Source organism: Microtus pennsylvanicus, chromosome 6 (assembly GCF_037038515.1).
Source record: "Microtus pennsylvanicus isolate mMicPen1 chromosome 6, mMicPen1.hap1, whole genome shotgun sequence".
In the NCBI taxonomy this organism is placed as follows: domain Eukaryota; kingdom Metazoa; phylum Chordata; class Mammalia; order Rodentia; family Cricetidae; genus Microtus; species Microtus pennsylvanicus.
In genome coordinates this window covers 79459151-79484270 of record NC_134584.1, presented here as the reverse complement: position 1 = coordinate 79484270, position 25120 = coordinate 79459151, and the positions used below count along the sequence as shown (strand labels likewise).

Genomic DNA, 25120 nt, shown 5'->3' with positions numbered 1-25120 from the left:
TGTCTCACCATCACTGTGTGTTCACACTGTCTCACCATCACTGTGTGTTCACACTGTCTCACCATCACTGTGTGTTCACACTGTCTCACCATCACTGTGTGGTCACTGGATTGCACACTGTCTCACCATCACTGTGTGGTCACACTGTCTCACCATCACTGTGTGTTCACACTGTCTCACCATCACTGTGTGTTCACACTGTCTCACCATCACTGTGTGTTCACACTGTCTCACCATCACTGTGTGGTCACTGGATTGCACACTGTCTCACCATCACTGTGTGTTCACACTGTCTCACCATCACTGTGTGGTCACTGGATTGCACACTGTCTCACCATCACTGTGTGGTCACACTGTCTCACCATCACTGTGTGGTCACACTGTCTCACCATCACTGTGTGTTCACACTGTCTCACCATCACTGTGTGGTCACTGGATTGCACACTGTCTCACCATCACTGTGTGGTCACACTGTCTCACCATCACTGTGTGGTCACTGGATTGCACACTGTCTCACCATCACTGTGTGTTCACACTGTATCACCATCACTGTGTGTTCACACTGTCTCACCATCACTGTGTGTTCACACTGTCTCACCATCACTGTGTGGTCACTGGATTGCACACTGTCTCACCATCACTGTGTGTTCACACTGTATCACCATCACTGTGTGTTCACACTGTCTCACCATCACTGTGTGGTCACACTGTCTCACCATCACTGTGTGTTCACACTGTCTCACCATCACTGTGTGGTCACTGGATTGCACACTGTCTCACCATCACTGTGTGGTCACACTGTCTCACCATCACTGTGTGGTCACACTGTCTCACCATCACTGTGTGTTCACACTGTCTCACCATCACTGTGTGTTCACACTGTCTCACCATCACTGTGTGGTCACTGGATTGCACACTGTCTCACCATCACTGTGTGGTCACTGGATTGCACACTGTCTCACCATCACTGTGTGGTCACACTGTCTCACCATCACTGTGTGGTCACACTGCCTCACCATCACTGTGTGTTCACACTGTCTCACCATCACTGTGTGTTCACACTGTCTCACCATCACTGTGTGGTCACTGGATTGCACACTGTCTCACCATCACTGTGTGTTCACACTGTCTCACCATCACTGTGTGGTCACACTGTCTCACCATCACTGTGTGGTCACACTGCCTCACCATCACTGTGTGTTCACACTGTCTCACCATCACTGTGTGTTCACACTGTCTCACCATCACTGTGTGGTCACTGGATTGCACACTGTCTCACCATCACTGCGTGTTCACACTGTCTCACCATCACTGTGTGATCACACTGTCTCACCATCACTGTGTGTTCACACTGTCTCACCATCACTGTGTGTTCACACTGTCTCACCATCACTGTGTGTTCACACTGTCTCACCATCACTGTGTGGTCACACTGTCTCACCATCACTGTGTGTTCACACTGTCTCACCATCACTGTGTGTTCACACTGTCTCACCATCACTGTGTGGTCACTGGATTGCACACTGTCTCACCATCACTGTGTGTTCACACTGTCTCACCATCACTGTGTGTTCACACTGTCTCACCATCACTGTGTGTTCACACTGTCTCACCATCACTGTGTGTTCACACTGTCTCACCATCACTGTGTGTTCACACTGTCTCACCATCACTGTGTGTTCACACTGTCTCACCATCACTGTGTGTTCACACTGTCTCACCATCACTGTGTGTTCACACTGTCTCACCATCACTGTGTGTTCACACTGTCTCACCATCACTGTGTGTTCACACTGTCTCACCATCACTGTGTGTTCACACTGTCTCACCATCACTGTGTGTTCACACTGTCTCACCATCACTGTGTGGTCACACTGTCTCATCCACCATCAATGGAAGAAAGAGTCAAGTAAATATTTCTTGGGAGAACTCTTTACAAGTGAACGCAAGTCCAAGTTCATTCAATCCTTTTTAGCAAAACAACTATTTTTTGCAAATCAGCTTTCAGAAAGCATAAAGAGCAAAAAGTATGAGCCTAGGACTAAGGGAAAAGACGAGAGAGTCTGGAGTTGAGTGGATTTGCTTATAGAAAAAGAGACGCCAGTTACCCCGTGGGATGCCCTGGGTACTTCCTGCCATACGTTCAACTAGCTGCTGTTTGCTCAGAGAGGGTCAGAGAGAAATGGAATCATCAGCTTCAGTTTTTACTCCGCAGCAAGTCCCAAGATGTGGCCAGGTTTAACAGCCCACTGCAGACAGGCCAGACAGCCGTGGTGAAACATGGCCCTAAGATATGGCTCATCTGAGCCTCTCTGACCTTCTGGTCTTTCGGCACATTCCTTAGTTTCTATAAGACTAGTAACGCCACATATGGCATCTATAACGACATGGGCACAGAATGTGAAATGCTTTCTTTGAGGTCAACAGCTGGTCTACAGCTATTTCAGGAAAATCTATGACAGGGGCATGTGCCTGGAAGCCTGGGCGTAACGACACATTTATAACTAAAAGAAGTAATAATAGCAGTAACAGCACTTCTTTACGGAGGCCGCTGAGTGCCGGGGACACTCACTAGTGTCCAGCCGGTAGTGCACAGCCAGTAGTGGGGACATCTCACACAGCCTCTGGAAACCTCTGCACAGTGCACTACTGTGCAGAGTCAGGACGGGTCACTTAGGATCCGGGGTGTCTTTCAGTTTTAAATCATGCTTAGAGGGGCTGGAGAGATGGCTCAGAGGTTAAGAGCATTGCCTGCTCTTCCAAAGGTTCTGAGTTCAATTCCCAGCAACCACATGGTGGCTCACAACCATCTGTAATGGGGTGTGGTGCCCTCTTCTGGCCTGCAGGCAGACACACAGACAGAATATTGTATACATAATAAATAAATATAAAAAAAAACGGTAAATCATGCTTAGAGGAGACATCGGGCCCCCTTTAGAGATGCAAAGTCAAGGTTCGGGAAGTTATACCGAAGAATGTCATTATGGCTGGAATGCAGATCCCAAGCGCTTTCCTTCAGTTTGGTGACTGCAGGAACTTCAATCCGTACATAGGAACTGCTCCATAAAGAGTAATCTAATTCTGAGATTATTTCCCAAACTTAAAACCGGCAGAGACCCACCAGACAGCTTTGTTTAGGAATGCTTTGAATGTGAGCAAATTCAAAGCAGCATCATGCTTCCTCATTCTCTCAAGTGTCTCACATCCCAAAAGCAAAGGAATTAATTTGAAATTTTACGTACCACCTCAACAAGCCCAAGGAGCTTATGAATGATGCATTTTGCAATAGAGTTCCTGATTACTTAATGAGTTTTAATGACTGAAAACATAGATTCAGGATGTCTCAGAGGTTATTGGGATAATGCATTAAATTGGATAAGCCTAAGTAGACATTAGCACTATTATTCTTAATCTTTTCCATTAACTAAAATACTTACTTCACTTTAAACTGTTAATCCAATTAAGTCAAAATAGCTAAACTGTCTTTGTAGAAAACAACATAATATTAAAAGATGAATTTCAGCAAACTAGAGTAAGAGCATTGTTCTCATCTTCATCTGAGTCCCCAGAAGAGAAGGGCAAGTCTAGAATGTTCCAAAACAAGGTTTTGGGAGTTGCTTTTTCAGAAACAGGCTTCCTAGACCCCTAACCAACTTGGGTTTACCTTTTGCACTAATCATTTTTCATGAGAATTGAAGACATGATCGCAAATTAAGCTAAATCCTGTATGATCTATTAGGTCCTATGTAACCGGTTTGATGAAATAACAGTACTCTAGAGCAGTAGCCACCTGCACTCGGCTGCTGGGTTTTTTCCCAACTAAATGGATAGTCCCTCTCCTTTGGAGAACTTTCTGAGTTTCAAAATTATTTAGGGTGATACGCAGTCTTTAACTCACTTACCCAACGTGAGGGACTTGTGTGTGGAGCAGAAGATGATAGCCACTGTGTCCGCTGGTGTGAAACCCGAGTTATTCCTAAGGGGACAAGGAGGGCATTTTTACAAATACTTGTAAGAAAACCAAATGTGCCCATCTTTATGTTAGCATCCCGCTGATCAACCCTGGTGACAGAGGCTACTGTGAACCAAAGTACACGGTTCTGATTTCTTTTTAGACTCTATGTTCCCGTACTCAGTTCCAAAGGCTTACAGAATCATGAGCCAAAATTAGAAATAATAATAACAATACATTCCCTCCTATTGCTGGGTGGTAGCAGCACACATCTTTAATCCCAGCACTCGAGAGGCAGAGATAGGCAGATCTCTGTGAGTTTAGGCCAGCCTGGTGAGTTCCAGAACAGGTTTCAAAGCTACAGAGAAACCCCACCTTGAAAAACCAACCAAATAGCTAGCTAGCTAGCTAAATAAAAATATTGCCTCCTATCTTAGAAACCCTTCCCCAATTTCTATAGACGGTACAGTGTGTCTACTATTCTGTGCCCTAAACTCTGATAACAGTTAGCTCATGAAGAAATATTCCAGAAGTATATATGGATATATACTGTAGATGAAGTGAGCTTATCACCACACCCTGTGTCCACAGGGTTTTAAAGGTTTCTAATGGGTATAAAAAAAGCTGTTGACTAGCAGTGGCACATAGCAGCCTCATCAGGCCCAGCCTCTCCTTGATGAAATAGAGTTATCCTTTGCCCACAGATCCAAGATTATAGATAGGGCAGGGCTCGATGAACCCTGGAGGCCAGTAACTTAGGCCAAAGTAGGCCTGAGGCAATGAACTCCCAATGGACTGGAGCACGATTGAGTCAACAAATTCCACAGGAGTGGGACTAAACCAGCTACATTGGCCAGAGTGGGTCTGAGGAAGCAAGTTCCATGGGAGCAGGAGCGAGAGCAGGAGCCGGAAGCGAATCCAATCCCAGGACACTGGTAGACCGGGTCCAGAGACAACAAACTCCACTGGAACAGATGGTGAAAAAGCTTTCGACAAAATACAACATCCTTTCATGATAAAGGTCTTGGAGAGAGCAGGGATACAAGGAGCATACTTTAAGGCAATATACAGCAAGTCAATAGCCAACATCAAACTAAATGGAGAGAAACTCCCAGCGATTCCACTGAAATCAGGAACAAGACAGGTGTTCCACTCTCTCCATATCTATTCAATATAGTTTTTGAGGTCCTAGCTAGAGCAGTAAGACACCAAAAGGAGATCAAGGGGATACAAATTGGAAAAGAAGAAGTCAAACTCTTACTATTTGCTGATAATATGATAGTTTACATAAGTGATCTCCAAAATGCTACCAAGGAACTTCTACGACTCATATACACTTTCAGTAATGTAGCAGGATATAAGATTAACTCGAAAAAATCAGTAGCCCTCCTGCACACAGGTGATAAAAGGGCTGGGAAAGAAATCAGATAAATAATACCCTTCACAACAGCCACAAATAGCATAAAATATCCTGGAGTAATTCTAACCAAACAAGTGGAAGACTTGTATGACTTAAATCTTTGAAGAAAGAAATTGAAGAAGACACCAGAAAGTGGAGAGATCTCCCATACTCTTGGGTAGGCAGAATTAACATTATAAAAACGGCAATCTTACCAAAAACAATCTACAGATTCAATGTAATACCCATCAAAATCCCAGGGAAATTCTTCACAGACCTCGAAAGAACAGTATTCAACTTCATATGGAAAAGCAAAAGACCCAGAATAGCCAAAACAATCCTGTATAATAAAAGAACTTCTGGAGGCATCACAATCCCTGACTTCAAACTCTACTACAAAGCTACAGTACTGAAAACAGCCTGGTATTGGCAAAAACAAAAACAAAACAAAACAACAAAAAACCAAATCAGACAGGAGGACCAATAAAACGGAATAGAAGAGCCGGATATTAATCCACATACCTTCAAACACCTGATTTTTGACAAAGAAACAAAAAATATCAAATGGAAAAAAAAAGCGTATTTAACAAACGGTGCTTGCATAACTAGATATCAACATGTAGAAGAATGAAAATAGACCCATATCTATCACCATGCACAAAACTCAAGTCCAAATGGATCAAAGACCTCAACATAAAGCCAGCCACACTGAACCTGATAGAAGAGAAAGTGGAAAGTACACTTGAATGCATTGGCACAGGAGACCACTTCCTAAATATAACCCCAGCAGCACAGACACTGAGAGAAACAATTAATAAATGGGACCTCCTGAAACTGAAAAGCTTCTGTAAAGCAAAGGACATGGTCAACAAGATAAAATGACAGCCTGCAGAATGGGAAAAGATCTTCACTAACCCAACATCAGACAGAGGTCTGATCTCTAAAATATACAAAGAACTCAAATTGATCATCAATAGAACAAATAACCCAATTAAAAAAATGAAGTACAGACCTAAACAGAGAACTCTCAACAGAGGAATCTAAAATGGCTGAAAGACACTTAAGGAAATGTTCAACATCCTTAGTCACCAGAGAAATGCAAATCAAAACAACTTTGAGATTCCATCTTACACTTGTAAGAATGGACAAGATCAAAAACACTGATAACAACTTATGCTAGAGAGGTTGTGGGGAAAAGGGAACATTTCTGCATTGCTGGTGGGAATGGAAGCTGTTAAAACCTTTTTGGATGTCAGTGTGGAGATTTCTCAAAAAATTAGGAAACAACCTTCTTCAAGACCCAGTAATACCACTTTTGGGTATATATCCAAAGGATGCTCAATCTTGCTACAAGGATATATGATCAATTATGATCATAGCAGCTTTGTTTGTCATAGCCAAAACCTGGAAACAACCTAAATGCCCCTCAACTGAAGAATAGATAAGGAAAATGTGGTACATTTACACAATGGAGCACTACACAACAGAAAAAATAATGACATCTTGAATTTTGCAGGAAAATGGATGGAGCTAGAAAAGATTATTTTGAGTGAGGTAACCCAGACACAGAAAGACAATGATCATATATACTCACTCATAGTGGTTTTTAAACATAAAGCAAAGAAAACCAGCCTACAAACCACACTCCCAGAGAATTTAAATAACAATGAGGACACTAAAAGAGACTTACATAGATTTAATCTACATGGGAAGTAGAAAAAGACAAGATCTCCAGAGTAAATTGTGAGCATGGGGATCTTCGGGGAGGGTTGAAGGGTTGAGGGGAGAGGTAGGGAGGGGAGCAGAGAAAAATGTAGAGCTCAATAAGTATCAATTAAAAAAAAAAAAGAAAAAAAAATAAAGGTTTCTAATAAACAGGTCTACATTTCCCTAAATAACCTCATCTCCCCATTTGTAAGTTTTGGTGGGGGAAACATCTCAATCCCTATTTAGAAACATCCCTAAATAGATCCTACATCCTGTGTCATACTCACTGAAGGCCTCTCTTAACCCACTCCATGGCCACCGTCCTGGTCTCCTCTCCTGCAGTCTTCCTGAGGTCTGCTGTCTCCCCTGTGGGGGCACCCCACAGATGAGTAGCACCGGATTGCAACAAGGCCGCGTTACTGTCTCACATTGACTCTCACGTCCTCTTGCTCTTTAAACATCGTGCTGTATGACTAACATTTTCTATCCCTTTATTCCTCATCCCTTCATCCCTGTGGTAAGCTACGGGGCGGGAACTCTCGGGCAAAGATCTGGACTATGGCAGGACAGGAATACAGGTAAATACTGTATGTAGAAGAGGGGGTGAAAGGTGAGGTGAGGGGAGAGGAAAAGAGAGAGAGAGAAAGATTTGTCATTGGAAGGAAAGAATGCCCTGTCACCTGGTGGGGTAGGCTATGACAAAGGAGCACACTGAACCCCCTAGGGGATAGAGATGGGAAACCTGCATCCTGAGCCGGGCAAAGAGCAGACTCTTCAGGCTTCTTCAGGAAGACTGGCTTGTGAGCACGGGTGTGAACTTGAAGACAAAGCAAGTGGGAACACTAGAGTCATGTGATGAAAGCTGTTCCTCAGAAGCAATCATACGAGCAAACCAGTCTGAGACCAAAGATGGAGAGGATGAGCTAAGTGGGAAGCTAGAAGAGTCAGTGGAAGGGCAGGAAATGGCCATATGGAATGTGACTGACCAGGAAGTCCACAGCTCCTCCCCAAGCAGTGCTCCTGCCAGAGCTGGAAAGTGCAGGCTTTGGGGACAAGCATGCTTGATTTTGAACCCCCAGGATAATATTATTTCCCTCTGTGAGGGTAAATGCAAATGTTTAAGAATTTACACAATGCAAGCGCTTATGACATATTAGTAACATTCTTATTATCATAACTATTACTTTTAGAGAGGCAAACATTAGGGGATATGAGGAGCTCTGAGCGTTCTGGATTGAGAGGCACCAAATCACGAATGGGGACAGAATGGAAGAGACAGCCATTGGGGTTGGGGAGTCAAAGAGTTGATTTATTTATAAGTCGCAAAGGACTATGGAAGAGAGGGATGTAGGGGAAGAGAGAAGGAAGAGGAGGATGGGAGAGAGGAGGGGAATGGAAGAAGGGAGAGGGAAAAGGGGAAGAGAGCAATATAAAGAAACTCATAAGTCTAGGTCTTCCAACAGTCCCAAGAGGATCACAAAAAGGAGCAAATGGAGGTTTTTTTTTGTTTTTTTCTTTTTTTTACTGAGCTGGAAGCAAAGCAGAAAAACAAGGTGATGGAAAAGTACAGAAAATGGTGAGGGAGAGAGCATTAATACAGGAGTGACCACGTCATGGAAGGTATTCCCCTCGCTTTAGTCAGACAAGGGAATGTGGCAGACTGAAGAGGCTTCCCTTTGGAGGGATGTGTAGCTGTGGGGATGTTCCCACAGACACACAGTGCCAGTCGCGTGCAAAGGCCTCTCTTCTCTGTCTTTTGTTGTAGAGTGTTTCCGGAGACTGAGTGGGATCCGCTCTTGCTCAGATCACGGCACATTTCCTCGGGTCCACGAGGCTCCGGTTGACACAGTGTGGCTCAAGAGGACATGTGGGGTGGGGTTGTGCTTGTTCTGCTCAGGGGAGGAGAATGCAGCGAGCCTGGGCTGTGTGGACCGGAGCACTGCTGTGGTCCAGACCACAAACTCCATTAGCAGGAAGGAGGACAGGGTCTTAGGATGGAATACCAAGTGCCAAGTGTTTGTGTTTGAAATCCATCCGCCCTCTCGGGCCAGCTCGCTTCTAGCTACCCTGTGACAGGCTCTACGGTGTGGATTTTAAGACAAGCATCCACAGGCCCATGCCCAGATGGTTCTCTACTCATGAGCGTGACCACAGCACTGAGTGTCGCTGAGCACCTTTCTAAGCACTTTGCATCCAGGGCGTCTTCTTAGGATTGTCATTGAAGGAGGTGGCATTCCTGCCCTGCTTCTTCTGAAGAGAGACCAGAAGCCCAACACACCCAAAGTCACAAAGTAGGAAGTAACCTGCCCACATTCTGGGGTCATATTATCTTCTCAGAAAGAAGTCACTAAAAGCAAGTTAGAAAAACCACTTCCGAATCTACTGGATGGGAGCAAGGAGTTGCCTGGGTCAGCAGCCCACTGTTGTCTACACTCTGTGGAGGGCAGCATCAAGACGCAGTAGCACAACACACAGAAGGACAGTGTCCTATGAGGGCCTGGAGTCATCCCCAGCGGCGAGCATCTGTGTGCCGACTGAAGCAATCCTAGTTCCTTTTCATTTTCTAGCCCCACCTATCCCTTTTAATATTGATTTTCTTTGTATCCTGCTTTTATCATTCTTTTGATCACTTTGGCTCCCCCCAGGTGCTTATTTCCTTTGCTTCCCAACTGGTTTCTCAAGAATTCTCTCTAGCAAAGCTTTCAATCAGCGGTTTCCTCGTAATATTTATTGTGTCTTCCTCTGTGCCCACAGAGGAAGGCATGCCAGGTTTCTCTAGCAGAAGCACAGAAAGTGGGGCAGAAAAGGTCCTCAGAGAGCAAGCGCTCTGTCAACTGTGCTGCTGGAGCCGCGGGAGGCACCTCTGTTAGCCTTTGCCTGCCTTTTAGAAACAAAGACCTCATTGTCATCAGTTACCCAGAACTCTGGGGTGCAGGCGCTCACCTCCAAATGTCCCCCTTCTCCCTGCAGCCCAGCCTCCTCCTCTGGGGACGCTGGTGAGAGGCTGACAGAGTGAACACAGAAAAGCTTCCTTCTTTTCCTTTCTTAACGAGTCAGTCACTCTAGTGACTACCCACTCTCAGCCTACCTAAGTGTCTTTCATACATTTTAAACATTGCTTTCTTTTTCTAAAGCTTTCAACATCAAAACAAACAAAACTGGGACAGTCTTCCAAAGAGGCAGAAGCAGCGTAGACCAGTCACTGTATGTGTCTGACCTGCAGCTGATAAATCAAGTCCCATTTCCTAGCAACCGTGACAGAAAAGGGGCTTGGGCTGCATCACAGCGAGCCGACACCCTGCCCACCAGCACAGGTTTCCCAGATACCAGAAGCTATCTTGATGGCACAAATGTCCGAGTGCGTCTATGCTTATGAGGACTTAGTCTGCACTGGGTCTTTTACTGTGGGTTTTAGAACTGATTATTTAGCTCTCTCAGACTTTTTATGTCTCTATTTTTTTTCATAAGGAAAAGCAACATAAATAAAAGCCTATTGGACAGGGTTGAAGCCCAAGTGCACTGGTGTCTGGTACTGAGATTTTGGACTCATTTTGGAGTGCAGAATAATCACTTATAAATCAGTTTTAAGTTCTCTCTAGTATGGTAACATTCCAGATTAAGAACCCTAAAAAATGCTAATTAGAAAAGCAGAGGGTGGAAAGAAGCTCTATTTTCCAAGCTAGGTCTCTCTTGGCTTTATGGCAAATTCCCATCATGAGCGTGGCACTGCATGTCACCGGAGCAGGCAAAGGGTTTGAACATTGGCAGGTTTCTTGTCCAGATTTTTTCTAGATTTTCTGAGCTGGTAGGGAATAAATGAACATGGGGGAAGAAAAGCAAGAGGGGGAAAGAGATTGGGGGCAGGCAGATTTAATCAATTAAAAGTAGAAAAGAAGCAAAAGTAGAAAAAGAGAAGAGACCCCAGTGGAGTCAGTGGACCTAGTTTAAAGCCTGTCACAAATGTTTTGTGTGTGTCTGTGTGGACTTGAAGGATTCAGTTAAACATTCTTTACAAATGCTCTGAGTGAAATAAGTATTGTCAATTATAAGATTTATTTTTATTACTTTAAATTATTTGCATGTGTGTGTTTGTATGTGGGCATGTGCACACTGAGTGCAGTGCTCCAGGAGGCCAGATGGGGGCATCAGATCCCCTGAAACAGGCAGCTGTGGGCCACCTAAGGTGGGTGCTGGGAACTGAACTCCAATCCTCTATAAGAGTAGTCGCTGAAACATCTCCCCAGTCCCAGTTTATGAATTTTGAAAAGTAATTAAAATATATTTTAGAGCAAGATGAATGGGCAGGCATTCTGCAAATATTACATTTAAATAGATTTTAATTTTAGGTGTAGTACCTGGAAGGATTGTCTGAGTTTTAGGCAAGTTCCTAAATGAACCTGTAAGTATGGGTCCTACTCTGAAAAACAGCAATGAAATGCAATAATATCATCAAATTGCTGTCAGTTTACATGAAGCACCATATGCATAATCCCTCAGACAGATGCTGGCATGGGACAGGCAGACCCTTAGAAACCATGAAATTTCTCAGGAAGAAAACAGCATGACAGCCATCTCCTAAATTTTACTCCACTGAAAACTGCAGTTTTTAACAGACTGTTCCTGGGCTATAGGACCATTACCCTGCAGCAGGGGCACATGCTATGGTTTGCCAGAGAATGTCTGTGTCTGATAGTGGGTTAGGGAAAAGTTCAAGGCACAGCTGAACACAGAAGAGAAGCAGGATTTCAAGACCAGGTCCTACTGAAAGATCATTCTATTGCACACCAGTAACTGAGCTTTAACTGAATTAGTCACAACGCCCCTCCTCCCAGCATTCCTGTAAGCCCAGGAGTGAATCCTGTCCTCTTTGTTTTCTAATGACTCGTTTTAATTGTAGATGTGACACAATTCATGAGGGCTAGCTAGAGTAGGTTGACCTGTGGGTATGTCTGGCGGGTAGGTGAGGTGGGAAGATCTGCGCACTGTGAGTGGCAGGAAGCTCCGGATTGTAGAGAGTGGAGAAGCGCCCTGAGCACTAGCAAGCATGCACTAGCGCACTGCGCTCTGCTCTGAGCTGTGGGTGGAATGTGACCAGCTGCTTGCGCTCCTGCCATCTGCATTTCCCTGCAGTGTGGACCGTTACCTGGAACTGTGACCACAGAGACCCTTTCCCGCTTGTGCTGCTTCTGTCAGGGTTTTATTAGAGTGACGGGAATGGAACGAGGGCTGTTTTCAAGGGGACGCTCAGTCTGTCAAGATGACTGCCTCAGAGAACTACCTCTGCCACGAGGAATGGCAAACATATCTATTTCTTGGTGACTTACATGCTCTAAGCTTTATTCTTACTTCGTAAGTCATGACCTTAAATTTAGGAAAATGCTTCGAATTATAGCAATCAATTCATTTTTCTTGACTCTGAGCAATCAGCTAAACCAAGTGCTCTAAGAGCCAAGAACCTTGGGTGAGGGCCCTAAGCTACCCACTCACAAACCTGACAGAGCATCACGCTTCATGTGAGCCTATGCCCTCTTCTTGTGGGAACTCACTGCCAACACCAGCAGCCCAAGGGCCAGGAGAGCTGAGCCAGTGCACCGCTCCCAGAACTAGCTCTAACCTGAGTCTTGCTCCGACACCACCCACCATAGCCTATTTATGTACATGTGCCAACATATGTGTATCATTGCTACTTCTCCCATAGTGCTGTTCTTTATCACCATCTCTCCCATGAAGTCAGCCCAACCACTCTTTGACAGTGCTTTCTTCTATCTGATCACGGGTTGGCTGAATGGACCCCTTCGACGTCACATATCTGATCTGTAAAAACCCATGCAGGACTAGAATCATCTCTTATTTGAGACATTCATTCTGACGTCTTTCTCGTTCCCCAGGCTTAAGGTAATATGAATTCTGCCAGCAGAAGAAATGGCATTTAATGTAAGCCTTCAAGAACAGGGAAGATGAGCTGGGCATGGTGGTGCACTAGGGAAACAGAGGGAAAACTGCTTGAGTCTAAAGCCACCGAGGGGGAGTGTCAGGCCAGCCTGGGCTACATCCTTCTTACACACACACACACACACACACACACACACACACACACGCACGCACGCAGAGGGGAGGAGGGAGGGAGGGAGGGAGAGAGAGAGAAGGAAAGATGGTCTAGGCACGGAGACCAAGCTGCACACGGGGACAGCCGCAGCAACCGAACAGAAATGAGAAAGGATGAGGTGGTCCTAGGAAACAGCAAAGATTTTACCTCAACCTACAGCTTAGGCAGCCTGAAAGCACATGGTCTCTCACAGCTGCAAAATAGACTCACAAAATGAACGTCTTTTGCAGGTCCTGGCTAAGCTTTGGGGATACTGGAACAAGACTATGGCTCCAAGTCACTGGAAGCTAAAAGAAATATTTAAGAAAAGTTGAGGCTAGAAGTGGAGCTACCATAGCACTGAAAGCCTCGAAGAGGGAAGTGGATTTGGGAGTAAAAAATGTAAGACAGAAGCAGGTGATTCTCTACCAAGTAATGATGCTAAGGGCCCCAGTTTGAGTAACTCTGGAAATGGAGGTTCCATCAAATATAATAAAATAGAGGTGTGTGATGGTATACTCTGTGACTTTGAGGCCACCTTTGTCTATATAAATGAGTTCCAGGCCAGCCAGGGCTGCTTTGTGAGGCCCCATATCAACAAACAGCTAATAATAATACAGGCTCGGGGAAGCTCTTGTGAGAGAGGTGGGAAGACTGTGAGAGCTGAAGAGGGCCATGCAGGCTGGCTATTTGGTCATGAAATGACCATTGCGCTCATAAATTCTCTGAAGCTATGGTTGCCTGAATGATATTAAGCCAGCAGAGGTTCCAACATGCACCAAAACAGTTCTAACTGGATTCAGTGGGTTCCACAAACCCAAAAGGAGAGGACATGAAAGGGAGGGGTAATGTGTTAGGGATGCCTGTTGGAGGGCAGGAAGAAAAGGACATGGCAAGCTACATTGTTTATATGGATGAAAATGGTATTGTGGTGGCTTGTACGGGTATGTCTCCCATGGATAATGTGTTTGCACGTTTCGTCCATAGGGAGTGACACTATTAGGAATTGTGGCCTTGTTGGAGGAAGTGTGTCACTGTGGGGGTGGGCTTTGTGGTCTCATATATGCTCAAGCCACACCCAGTGTGGCAGATCACTTCCTGTAGATTAAGATGTAGAACTCTCAGTTCCTTCTCCAGCACATGTCTGCCTGCATGCCACCATGTCCTGCCATGACGATGATGGAACCTCTGAGATGTAAGCCTCCACCCTCAATTAAATGTATTCCTTTATAAGAGTTGCCATGATTATGGTGACTCTACAGAGCAATAGAAACCCTAACTAAGATAGGTGGTCTATTTAAACGTAAGGGAGGAAGAAGTTTCAGAAAAAAAAGACTATTTCCATTTTAAATATCAGGAGTCCTTAAGTCTTGCTTAGATAGTCAGGGACAAGATCTACCAGGTAAGGTAAATAATAGCGCTGGGACATAGGGGGAAAGCCTAGCTAGAAAGTGTTTTCAGCAGGAAGTGTCATCAGGAAGCTTCCGGCTAGGCCAGGAGATTGGACAGGGCTGTGCAAGCAGACAAGGTTCTAACACAGACCCTTTAGTGATGTCTACAGTTCCCAAGTGGCAGGACTGAGAGAAAATGGTGAGCCAGACAGGAGGGAACACAGGACAGCATTGCAATATAGTAGCCAAACACGGAGGCTAACAGGACATACCAAACCACTTACCGCGTTGAAAAGATGAAGGTCAAAAGCATGAAACTCAGTTGAACGGAGACTACTGAGGAAAAAAACAAGACAAGACAGTGGACTGAGTGGGAATTGGCACCACAAGAGTCTCCTGTAGCCTGCTGAGCTCAACCTAAAACTTGTTTAAAATTAAACACAACTAAACCAATATAGACTGCTAAGCTGGCAGAAGCATACAAGATTGGACTTAAACTGTTCTCCTCGGACACAGCTGATGACATCAGAACTCAGGAAGATCCACCCTTTGAGGTGGATTTAATGATCTCATTTGTTCAACTTAAAAGAACTGGTTTATACTAAGAGCTGAACAGCACAAATGCATACATAATGTATTCCTTGAAACAACTATTCTTGATGTTAAAAAGATTATTCGCTATTGTAATACTAATAAAAGTCATGCCTGAAATTACAGGACAACTAGAATATGAAGTTTCTCTTTAAACTTTAGTAGTTACTGACATTTAGAGTATGCTGCTCCTTAAAAGTAAAAAGCCATTTCTTTATATAAGCTTTATTATATTAGAAACTAAGATGGAAGCTTTCACACATTATCCAATGCAGTTGAATTATTATCAATGCACAATAACATCCTATGCCACAAATCTTTCTGAAGTCACTGTAAGAGATCAGATTGAGTTTAACTTAAGTTGGTGACTTACTGAACTGTGGCACATCCGGTGCAGAACGCGGCACACATTATGGCTTCTCTTATCTAACACAAATGACTGTGGATCAGAAAATGGTGCACGGAACATAAAAGTAAAGCAGATTAAGAACGCAAATGTAGGGCTGATGTCTTTCTAAAGAGCATATATATAAGATCAAGTCAGCGAGTGAATAAAATAATAGCCAAGGGGATGGAACTGCTTCACAATCCTGCAGAGGAGGCCAGGGGACGGCAGGACCTGCTGAATTCTGACTTACTGATGAAGAGTATGAGGATCAGGCTGAATTTATCCAGGTCGATATGCGGGTTGGAGAAGGTGTCGCAGAAGGTGGTGTAGATGATCATGAGGAGTACACTGCTGCTGACGGCGCCGAACGGGGGCTTCTTTCTTTCCAGCCAGTCCTTGATGAATCTGCGGACGATCTGAAACACAGACATCAACAGGTCGCCTCTTCTCTGAGATGTAGGGAGTGGAATTGGGCATCACAAAGTGATTCTGACAGTGCAGACAGAATGGGAAGAGAATGATCTGCATGGCGGCCACAGTGGGCTTCAAAGCTTCCCCGCCTTGCCACTCTTCTTCTGGGGAATTTGGTATTTGTGGTGCAACTTCCACTGGGTGTCCATAATGAGGGTGGATTTTCAACTCCATTCAAACCCATCCTTAATCATGCCAAATGCTCTTTGCTAGCTGTCACTGAGACAGGCCCATTAAGCCTCCCCCAAGTTTATCTCCTCTGCTAATCTTAATGGATGTGTGTAATTATCACAGTCCCCTTTGCCTCAACAGACAATTCCAAGTGCGACTTTGGGAATCTTAAAAATCTGACATCTTCAAGAATTTCAAGACAGTAGATAATCGAAAGTGATCCATGAAACGTATTAATATTTAAAACACTAGCAATGCACCAGAAGTTTTTAATTAAATTATAACTCATGCTTGAAAAGCAAAAGTGCATGTGTTGTGGGAGTTTAAATAATTCACATATGAATATCTAGAGTTTTCTGTGAATCCAAAGACAAATGCCATTTGTACGCTTTTAGAATTCTAAAATTAATACTTAAAAATGAATAAACCTATCCTAACTTTTCCACAAAAGAACTGGTGAAATAAAAGCTATAATGCAGCATCTTCTTATTTTAAGACCAATTCAGATATTTAAGATCAGGACAGTCTAAACACTGGTGGTTCTGTTGGCTTGGGCATGCATGAAAGTGGGCCCCTCAGCTTCAAGTGTCTTTTCACTTTTGAAGGAAGTGGTACAAGTTCCACCACCCAGATGAGAGTGGAGAAATTTTAAGTTTTGATTCATTCCTTATCCTGAATAAATGAATGTGAAATTTCACAACAGATTGAGTTACCAGAGATGCACTAGCAGTTATGAGGTCAGGGAACCACTGTCAACAAGAAGCCTAAGTTTGCAATGGAGCACAGCCTTATTATGGATATTGGAAACAAAACAGGACAGTCATCTCTCCTAGCCACGCTTGTGTTTCCTGAAGTTTTGAGCACCTATGGGCAAGTTCACCCTAAATATGGCAAGTAAAAACTCAAGAACTAAGAAACTCACAAACTGTGAATACATTTTTATTGTAGTTTGTTATTATAATTAAATTTATAATGGTTGTAGTTAATCTTTTACTAGGCCTAACTTGTAAATTAAACTTCATCATATATCTGTGCATCTGCATTTATGTGTGCAGAATAAAGTCTACAGTGGGTTCGGTTCTATGCAAGACTTCAGGCTTCCACCAGAGGCTGATCAGGATAACACAGGACCCTGCATTCTCTTGATTGCACCTTTTGGTGAATGATTGCTGAATCTGCTTATCTCAGCTCAAGGAATGAGTAAGCTAACTGTAAATAGGTAAGAGTCTTAAAAGAAGGCCGGCCACTTGGTAACAGGCACAGGAACACAACGTTGAAGCTTGTGTGTTGTGGGAATGAAGGGGAAAGAGTATTATAGACTGATCAGCAATGGTTGGGACTTCTTTAGAAGTGGATCTTAAAGGAATAACTGGCTCACTGAAGTACTGATGGGGAAGGAGAACTCTCAAACTTTTTCTTTATTGGTGTTCATTTATTTTCTTAGTGTTGAAAATATACTGTGTAGAGATAAGAACAAGTCTGTTGCCACTGTTATTGACTATTGTATAGGAGATGAATTCTGCAGAGCAGTCTATGCGGTATCATGGGCCACCGGTGAGATGGCTTTTGTACAAACTTGATACCAGGGCACTTCATTTAGTCATTTCATAACATACTATATGTTAAGTATGGTCTTCCAAATTTTAATAGTCCAACTGCTTTAAAAATAAATGGAAATAAATGACATCTGTGACAAGTTACTCTGACTTTAATATAGAATAGTTGAAAACATCCAAGTACCCTCTCTGCAATAGACTAGAATGCATGATCCCAACTCTCAAAGTAAATGTGCCCACCTCGCTCACCACCACATCCCCCCACCTGACAAAATAAACAAATAAAAATGAATGGGGCAGAGCGTGAGAGCCAAAGCCACCTTAGAGCCAAGGCATATCTTTAATCATCAATCAACATTATGAGCAGTGATTTGATTTAGTTAACCTAATAGTTTCTCAAAACTTCATTACAAGGCACTTGGTCTTGTGGTAGCATAGGTTGCTTTCAATATGGCAAGAAACAAAGGGCTCCTAATTCAGAATCCTAGGCCAAACACATCCACGGGTCAATGCCCCATACTTAATCTTGATGAAAACAGCTACAGTCGGGAACTGAATGAACCCCCAGGGCAGGGACAACCCTGAGGGGAACAGATCACCCTTCAGCATTTCTAGAGTCATTGTGTCATCTGGCCTCGTTCTCCATCTTCCAGATCCACGGAGCCTTTCCATCTTGCTTCAGATGCCATTCCCAGAGCTATTGCTTTTGCACTGTGTAGTCAGAGAGGTGATCTGAGGAAGGAATTGCTGATGGCCTCACAGATGAGGCCACGAGCTCCAGGAAGACCCATCCCTCAGTTCATAGTCATACTCCCTTTCTTACGACCTTGTGCCTGCCAGGCAGTGGTGGCACACCTTTAACCCCAGCACTCAGGAGGCAGAGGCAGGTGGATTTCTGTTTGAGGAGTTTGAGGTCAGCCCGGTCAACAGAACAAGTTCCAGGACAGCTAGGGCTGTTACACAGAGAAACCCTGTCTCAAAGCAAAACCAAAGAATTTGTGTCATCTAAAAGTTCTCCAGACTGGGGCCTTATGGACAGTTTTAGAAACCCTACAGGAACCAAACCTTTGCTAGAGAGAACACTGCATCCCGAGACTGTCCCATGAGAGAATCCAGAGGAACAAAGACAATGGAGATGCAGTGGGAAGAGGCGTCCAGGTGAGGTGGCCAGGTGTATCTGTGTAGAACTTATACTAAATTCATTTGTTCTCAGTGTTCAGAGAAACTTAGGCATTAAAAATTAAGCAACAAATCCTCATTAGCTTATTTGCTTTTCCCAGTAGGGAAGGGGTACGTGTGAGTCTCCCACAGGAAGGCTTTCATTTTATTGTTTCATCTTTAATACTTTAATTTTTGTTATTTTAAATTAAAAAGCTGGCAAGGCTATGGGAAAATTAAACTTGACTGCACTTCCAATAAGCTCTGTTTCATATCAACTTCTTCATTGGAACCCAGTAAAAGTGACATATCTTAGTGAAAAATGCTGATAGACCAAGATGACTCTGAAGTGGGCAGTATTCATCATTTTGGTTTTCTTAATCTTTTTGGTCAATGAATTTCTCTGCTTTTTCTTTCTATTCTATCTTTACATTTATAAATTGAGTTTGGAGTGAGGATACATGATGGGTAATTCTTCATGTTAAGCCTGAGTTTTAAAATTTATTTCTCTTCAAGGTGGTTTCGGGTTCTTCAGTGTTCACCTTCTATTGCAGTGAATTCATGTATTTCCATAAAGAGGTTTGTCTCTTTAACATCCTGTTGAAAGGATATTGTAAGACAGGTTTATGTTTATAATATGTTTCTCTTAAAATGTTTTATTAAATATTGATTAGTTTAAAGTAATATTAGCATACTTTGAAAAAAGTATAAATAAATAATAAACTGGAATAATCAACATCCATTAGCGATAACCCATCTAAAAGTGGTTACAAGTATCAGTTTGGGAAAATTCCTTCATCCGTTCTCAGAACAACGTGTAGACATCTTGCTGGTGACACAGTTGTCGACAGAGGCACAGAGTGCCTAGACAACCTGCATAAACTATAAAAAGCTAGTCACATGGTGAGCAGGGATGTGCTCTCTATTTTGTGAGAGAACTCTGCAGGGTATCGGGTACACAGGAGAACCAGGTTATGCATAACCTTGAATCCTGGCTCCACCCTTGACTTCCTGTGGCTCCTCTGTGACAGGGCTATGGCAGTAGTTAGAGTGATGATCATGTAACCGAGTGAACTGAAGATGCTTTAGAAACGGCCCGTGTGTGTGAGTGATCTCACAATTCTGGCTCTGAAGTGTCTGTCTCTGTTCACAGCATATCCCATCCCGCAGGACAATGTACCAGCACAAAACAACTGTATGAAGCTAAAGAAAGACCCAATTCAGCATCATATGTACAGACTAGCAGAGCGTTAGTAACACTAACTGCAGCTTACGCTAAAGCCCATTTATCAGGAATGGCCAACTTGAAACTGTGAAGTAAGTCCTTAGTGGAAAGATGAGAAAATGCCTTTAATTGTTAATTCAGAGAGAGAAAAGGTGGGCTGTCGTGTGCTACTCTGAAAACTAACCAGGGTGAAAGAAAAGAATAAAAGGGGATAGTGTAATGGATCAATAAGAATGCTGCAGGATCCCTGGATCCCCAGCAGCTGCAGTGGCAGAAACGCTGCAGGTCCCCAACTGGTAGCAGCAGGTCATGTGGCAGCAGGCAGCAGGTTCAAGAGCAGCTAGTCCTAGACAGGGATGGCGCAGTTCCCTGAGTGTCTGCAACAGGCCACGAGGAGAGACAGACAGATGGGCATGCCACAAGACCATGCCGCAGGTCTCTGAAGGCAGCTGGTCCCAGGAAGGGAGACATGTGGCAGGTGAGAGACGGAGACATAGATAGCCATGCAATGCAGAGTGAGGTTGGATGTTTATTCAGTGGGTTATGGAAGGGAAGAGGGAGGAGAAAGAAGAGGGGGGGGAGAGAGAAATGAGAGAAACAGAAGGGGGGAAGGGGAGAATGAAGCGAGGCAGAAGGCCTGGGGGTGGGGCGGACAGAAAAGGAAGAGCCTCAGGCTGCAAGGAAGGAAGATCTGCCTGCCTCTGTAAACAGGGGAGGAGTGAGTGTGGCTTGTCTCTTAAAGAGACAGAGCAGATGATTACAGATAAATTCAGCTTCATTAATGCTTATTCATAAATCATCCTTAAATACAATGTATAAAAGAAGTGTGTGCCGCAGAACTTGGAGCATGGCTTGTCAGGAAGGAAGGACACACGATAATGGCACAAATGTTCCTTCATCAAGAACTGGCGGCAACAGACACATCCTGACCAACTGGGAAACACAGTGAGAGCAGGGGCCACTTTTGGCTGCTTTGCCTGCTTTGGGTCCCACTCCTCCTACCAGATTGCCTCATCCAGCTTTAATAGAAGAGGAGGAGTATAGTCTCACTGCAACTTGATGTGCAATGGCTGGCTAACATCCATGGGAAGCCTGCCTGTATCTGAAGAGAGGCGGTGGAGGAGTGGTTTGGTGGGTGAACTGGGAGAATAGGAAGGAGGGGGAAACTTTGGTTGGTATGTAAAAGATAGGAGAGAGAGAGAGAGAGAGAGAGAGAGAGAGAGAGAGAGAGAGAGAGAGAGAGAACTCACCTGGGTAGGGGTGTGGGGATCTAGAAATATTAGTAAAGAACACCAAGACATGAATAAGACAGAAAAACATAAAATAATGCCAGGAGAGAGTTCCAGTGAGTACTGAAATTGCCCGAGTTTAATTTCCAATTGCTTAGAATACCCCTGACCCCAAAAGGTAGGAGTAAGACAAAAAACTGCAATATCCTGATACAAGGAAATGAACAGACCAGTTGAAGGTCATGGGCTACAACCACAGTTAACTACTCTGTTGCTACAACAAAACAAGGCGCACTCACACCCTAGACCAAAACATTCGGAAGCAAACCACTTCCTGAGTGGAATCCAATGTTATCTCCTTAAGGGAACTGGAACCTTAGTGGGATCCTTAGACTTTTGTTTGAGGTAGAAACATTTCTACTTCCCTATTCCTGAAATACGAGGTAAGGCTATTAGCCACACCTGTTGACAATAACCTTTAGAGAACAGAACTTTCTGACCTAAATCTAGGTGGGATCTTTGTTTGAGGTACAAACACAGTAGCCTTGAAGGAACAGAGGTTAAGTTCCAACTCTCTGACCTTTGGTCAACTGTGGAAATAGGTTCACATTTTTGGGCCTCCACAACAGATAACAAAACAAGCAAAAGAGAGTAAAAGGCTAGGAAGTTTGACTCTGTTCACGTGCTTACTTCCACCCTCACCCCCAATTCACTTTGTTTAAGAGATAATGACAGAAATCATGTTTTAAAAGATAAATAAAACAGCTTGCAGGAATGTTTATTTTTGTAATTTGCCTCTTTCCATTGCAATTGGCAAGCTAAACTTTACCTGGCGTGTTTCCTCTGGACGAGTGTGCCTGAGCTCTTCCCACAAGGTCCTCAAAGGTCACATTACACAATTTAGGTGAAGCAGTGGGTTGAAGAGCAACATAAAAGACAAAGTAGGCAGGCAGGTCCCTATCTTGGGGTAGCTGAATGAAAAGAAACCAGAAAGCAAGAAGCAGGAAAAGAAATGTATTGAGAAGTTGAAACCAGATACCCTGAGTGTGACTTCAACCAGGGCAGCCAGTGGAGGAAGCTGAGGGAAGGTCTCTCTAGAGAGGTGAAACGTGGCAGGATCTTCCAGGCAAATGCAAGGAGCGGGCAAAGGCTCCAGAGAAGGGAGGGCAGGATGTTGGAGAAAGAGCCGGACAGAGTGGGGCGGGGTGTAAGAGAGGAACACAGGACCTAAAATAGAGGCTGGGGGAATTAGTCAGGGCAAGAAAAGGACACCTTCCATGGAATGGGGTTGTGCAGGTGTTTCAGCTGGTGTTTTAATTTGATGCCATGAATTTAAAGCACAATAGGACTATGCGACTGCAGCACAGAGCTCTGCTGGGATGTGTGATGATGGAGCCGGACAGAGACTGTGGACTTCTGCCAGGGGACGAAGACAGTGATGGGCCTGGGATCCGAGCAGCCGATGCACACACAGACGAGGAGGTCAGATGCAAACAGAGACTGGGCTTTTGTGAAAATATTATAAAGAGGAGGGCGGAGGAACTGAAACGGGGAAGGAGTGTGTCTTCAGTGCTAGGCTGTGGGTTTTGAGGGGGTCAGAGGGGAAAAGGAGTTGAACAGCGGTGCTGCAGCAAGGCCATTCACGGGCTTTGAGCAGAGAGGGAAGCAGGTGGCGCCTGAGAAGTGAGAAGCCCCGACACGCTCAGCCACACGAGCGCTTTCCTGTGCACTAGGGAAAGCACACCCTCCTTAAAACACCTCCCGTGCACTAGGGAAAGCACACCCTCCTTCAAACACCGTACTTCCTCGTGACTTCCTATGGTGCTCTAAGACGAGCTCTTGTTGGAAGTGTGGCATCTCATCCTTGATGAAGTCTGCGTGAAACTGGCTGACTCTGAAAGGTGCGGTCATGGAGCAGGTGGCCAAGGTCGTGAGCCCGTTCTAGACACCCCTCTCCGGAGGAGACCATCTCCCCATGGAACAGGGCTCACCTAATACAATGCGCTCCTATACTGGGCCCCCTCTCTTTTGTTATGGCCTTATAGTTGGTCCCCTGCACCTGTGGGATCGTAAATTAAAACTATTTGAAAAAACTTGCTTCCAGACTGAATCTGTGCAGGCTTGTTTTCCTTACTATTCTTCAAACTACTGATACAACATTTGAACTGTATTGATTAGGTATTATAAATAATCTGTAGAGGATATGTATAGTCATGTACAAACACTATGCTATTTTACAGACTGGAACACCCCTAGATTTTGTCTGTAATGACACTGGAACCAATCCCCTAAGATCCCAAGGGGCAACTATACTTAATTTTGTTTTCAAGACATGTTTGGCAGATGATTTCTGGGAAAGAAGCCACTGTTATCAGATAGCTACTACATACAGACATAAAAATATAACCCTGAGAAATGGCAATCTAGGAAAAGGAGTGCCAGGCCTGCTGTGGGTAAGTTGAAAGTTTTCTCTGCCAGTCTTTTTTTCTTAATTTACACATATCAGTGTTTTGCCTGCACATATGTATGTCTGTGTGAGGGAGTTACACAGTTGTTAGCTGCTGTGTGTGGGTGCTTGAAATTGAACTCAGGTCCTCTGGAAGAGCAGTCAGTGCTCTTAACTGCTGAGCCATCTCTCTAGGCCCTAAGCCAATTTTTTGGTACAGCAAAAAATACTACTGAGCAGGCTACTGAATACAACTGGGAGCAACTGCTTATGGACTCACCACTCAGGATGAATGACACCCAGCCAATAAAGATGTGAGGCAGGAGACTGAAAGCCTTAAGAAGGATTTGTCTCTGTCTCTAGCTTACAATACATGATCCATCCCTCCGTAACTGCATTCTGAGCCCACCATGGGTGAGCTGTAACTGAGTGTATGTGTGTGTGTGGGAGTGAGAACAGGCCACTGCAGGGCAGGGGGTGTGACTGGGGCTGCAGGAACGAGAATGTGGAATACACAATAAGAAAGGCCATGGTAGATGGGTGCACAGCAGAGGCAGAGTGAACCAAACTCTGAATTATAAACTGTGCTGGTGTGGGCCAAGGAAGTGATACCAGGGAGCGCAGAGCAGTTCCTACAAAGAGGAGCACCTCGAGCACTCACTGCTATGGCTCCTGGAGGCAGTGAGAGTGAGGGTGGGAACCCAAGGACATTCTGAGGGGTGATGACAGCCAAAGATGAGAGGTGTGCTGCCCTCTCTCACAATGCATGGTGTTTGCGGATGCCAAGTTGGGAAAGAGCGAGAGAGAAAGGGTTTAGTGACTTCCTGGATGTAGGGATAAGGACACAGGCGAGGCTGACCCACCAGCACAGTGCTGCTGACTGCCCACTCCTAAGATCAGAATAGGGAGGGGCAGGAAGATGCAAGTACGCAGGTTCCCTTGTCACATAAAGACACCTAAGTGCCTACGAGGAGGCAATAAGATACCCACACTGTGTCTGTACATACCAAAGCCAGACGGGGTCCCGGTGCTGGGAGGGGGGTGCACATAAGCTCACCCTTAACCCGGAAGCTATTTCCAGCTGACAACCCTTGCAAAGGACCCCAGACCTGGCAGTAGATGGACAGTATGTTTTGGAGAATCATGTCAGTATTGTCTTATAATGCTTTGTTTAGGCTGTTTTTTAAACCTTACTTGTTTTTTGCTTATCTACTGTAATTTCCTATTTTGTGTCTTTATGGGTGTGTGTGTCTGTGTAGGTAATTTTTTTCTTTTTCTTTCTTTTCTCTGTTGGCTTTGTTTTATTTTGGTTTGTTTTTTATTGGCTTGTTTGGGTATGGTGCTCGAGGGT

The 25120-nt window shown here is 44.3% G+C and overlaps 1 protein-coding gene across 3 annotated transcripts in view; it reads right to left on the bottom strand.

Annotated features, from left to right (window-relative positions):
• Slc10a7 (solute carrier family 10 member 7) overlaps positions 1–25120 on the bottom strand; it is a 231037-nt gene that overhangs the window by 26609 nt on the left and 179308 nt on the right. For 2 of the 3 annotated variants that reach the window (XM_075976517.1, XM_075976520.1), the window contains exons 8-10: positions 15764–15929; positions 14819–14870; positions 3903–3976 (exon numbers count right to left, since the gene is read on the bottom strand). In XM_075976517.1, coding sequence (XP_075832632.1) covers positions 3903–3976; positions 14819–14870; positions 15764–15929 — 292 coding nt within the window. The remainder of the gene's footprint in view (positions 1–3902; positions 3977–14818; positions 14871–15763; positions 15930–25120) is intronic. The other variant, XM_075976518.1, reaches the window with a different exon arrangement.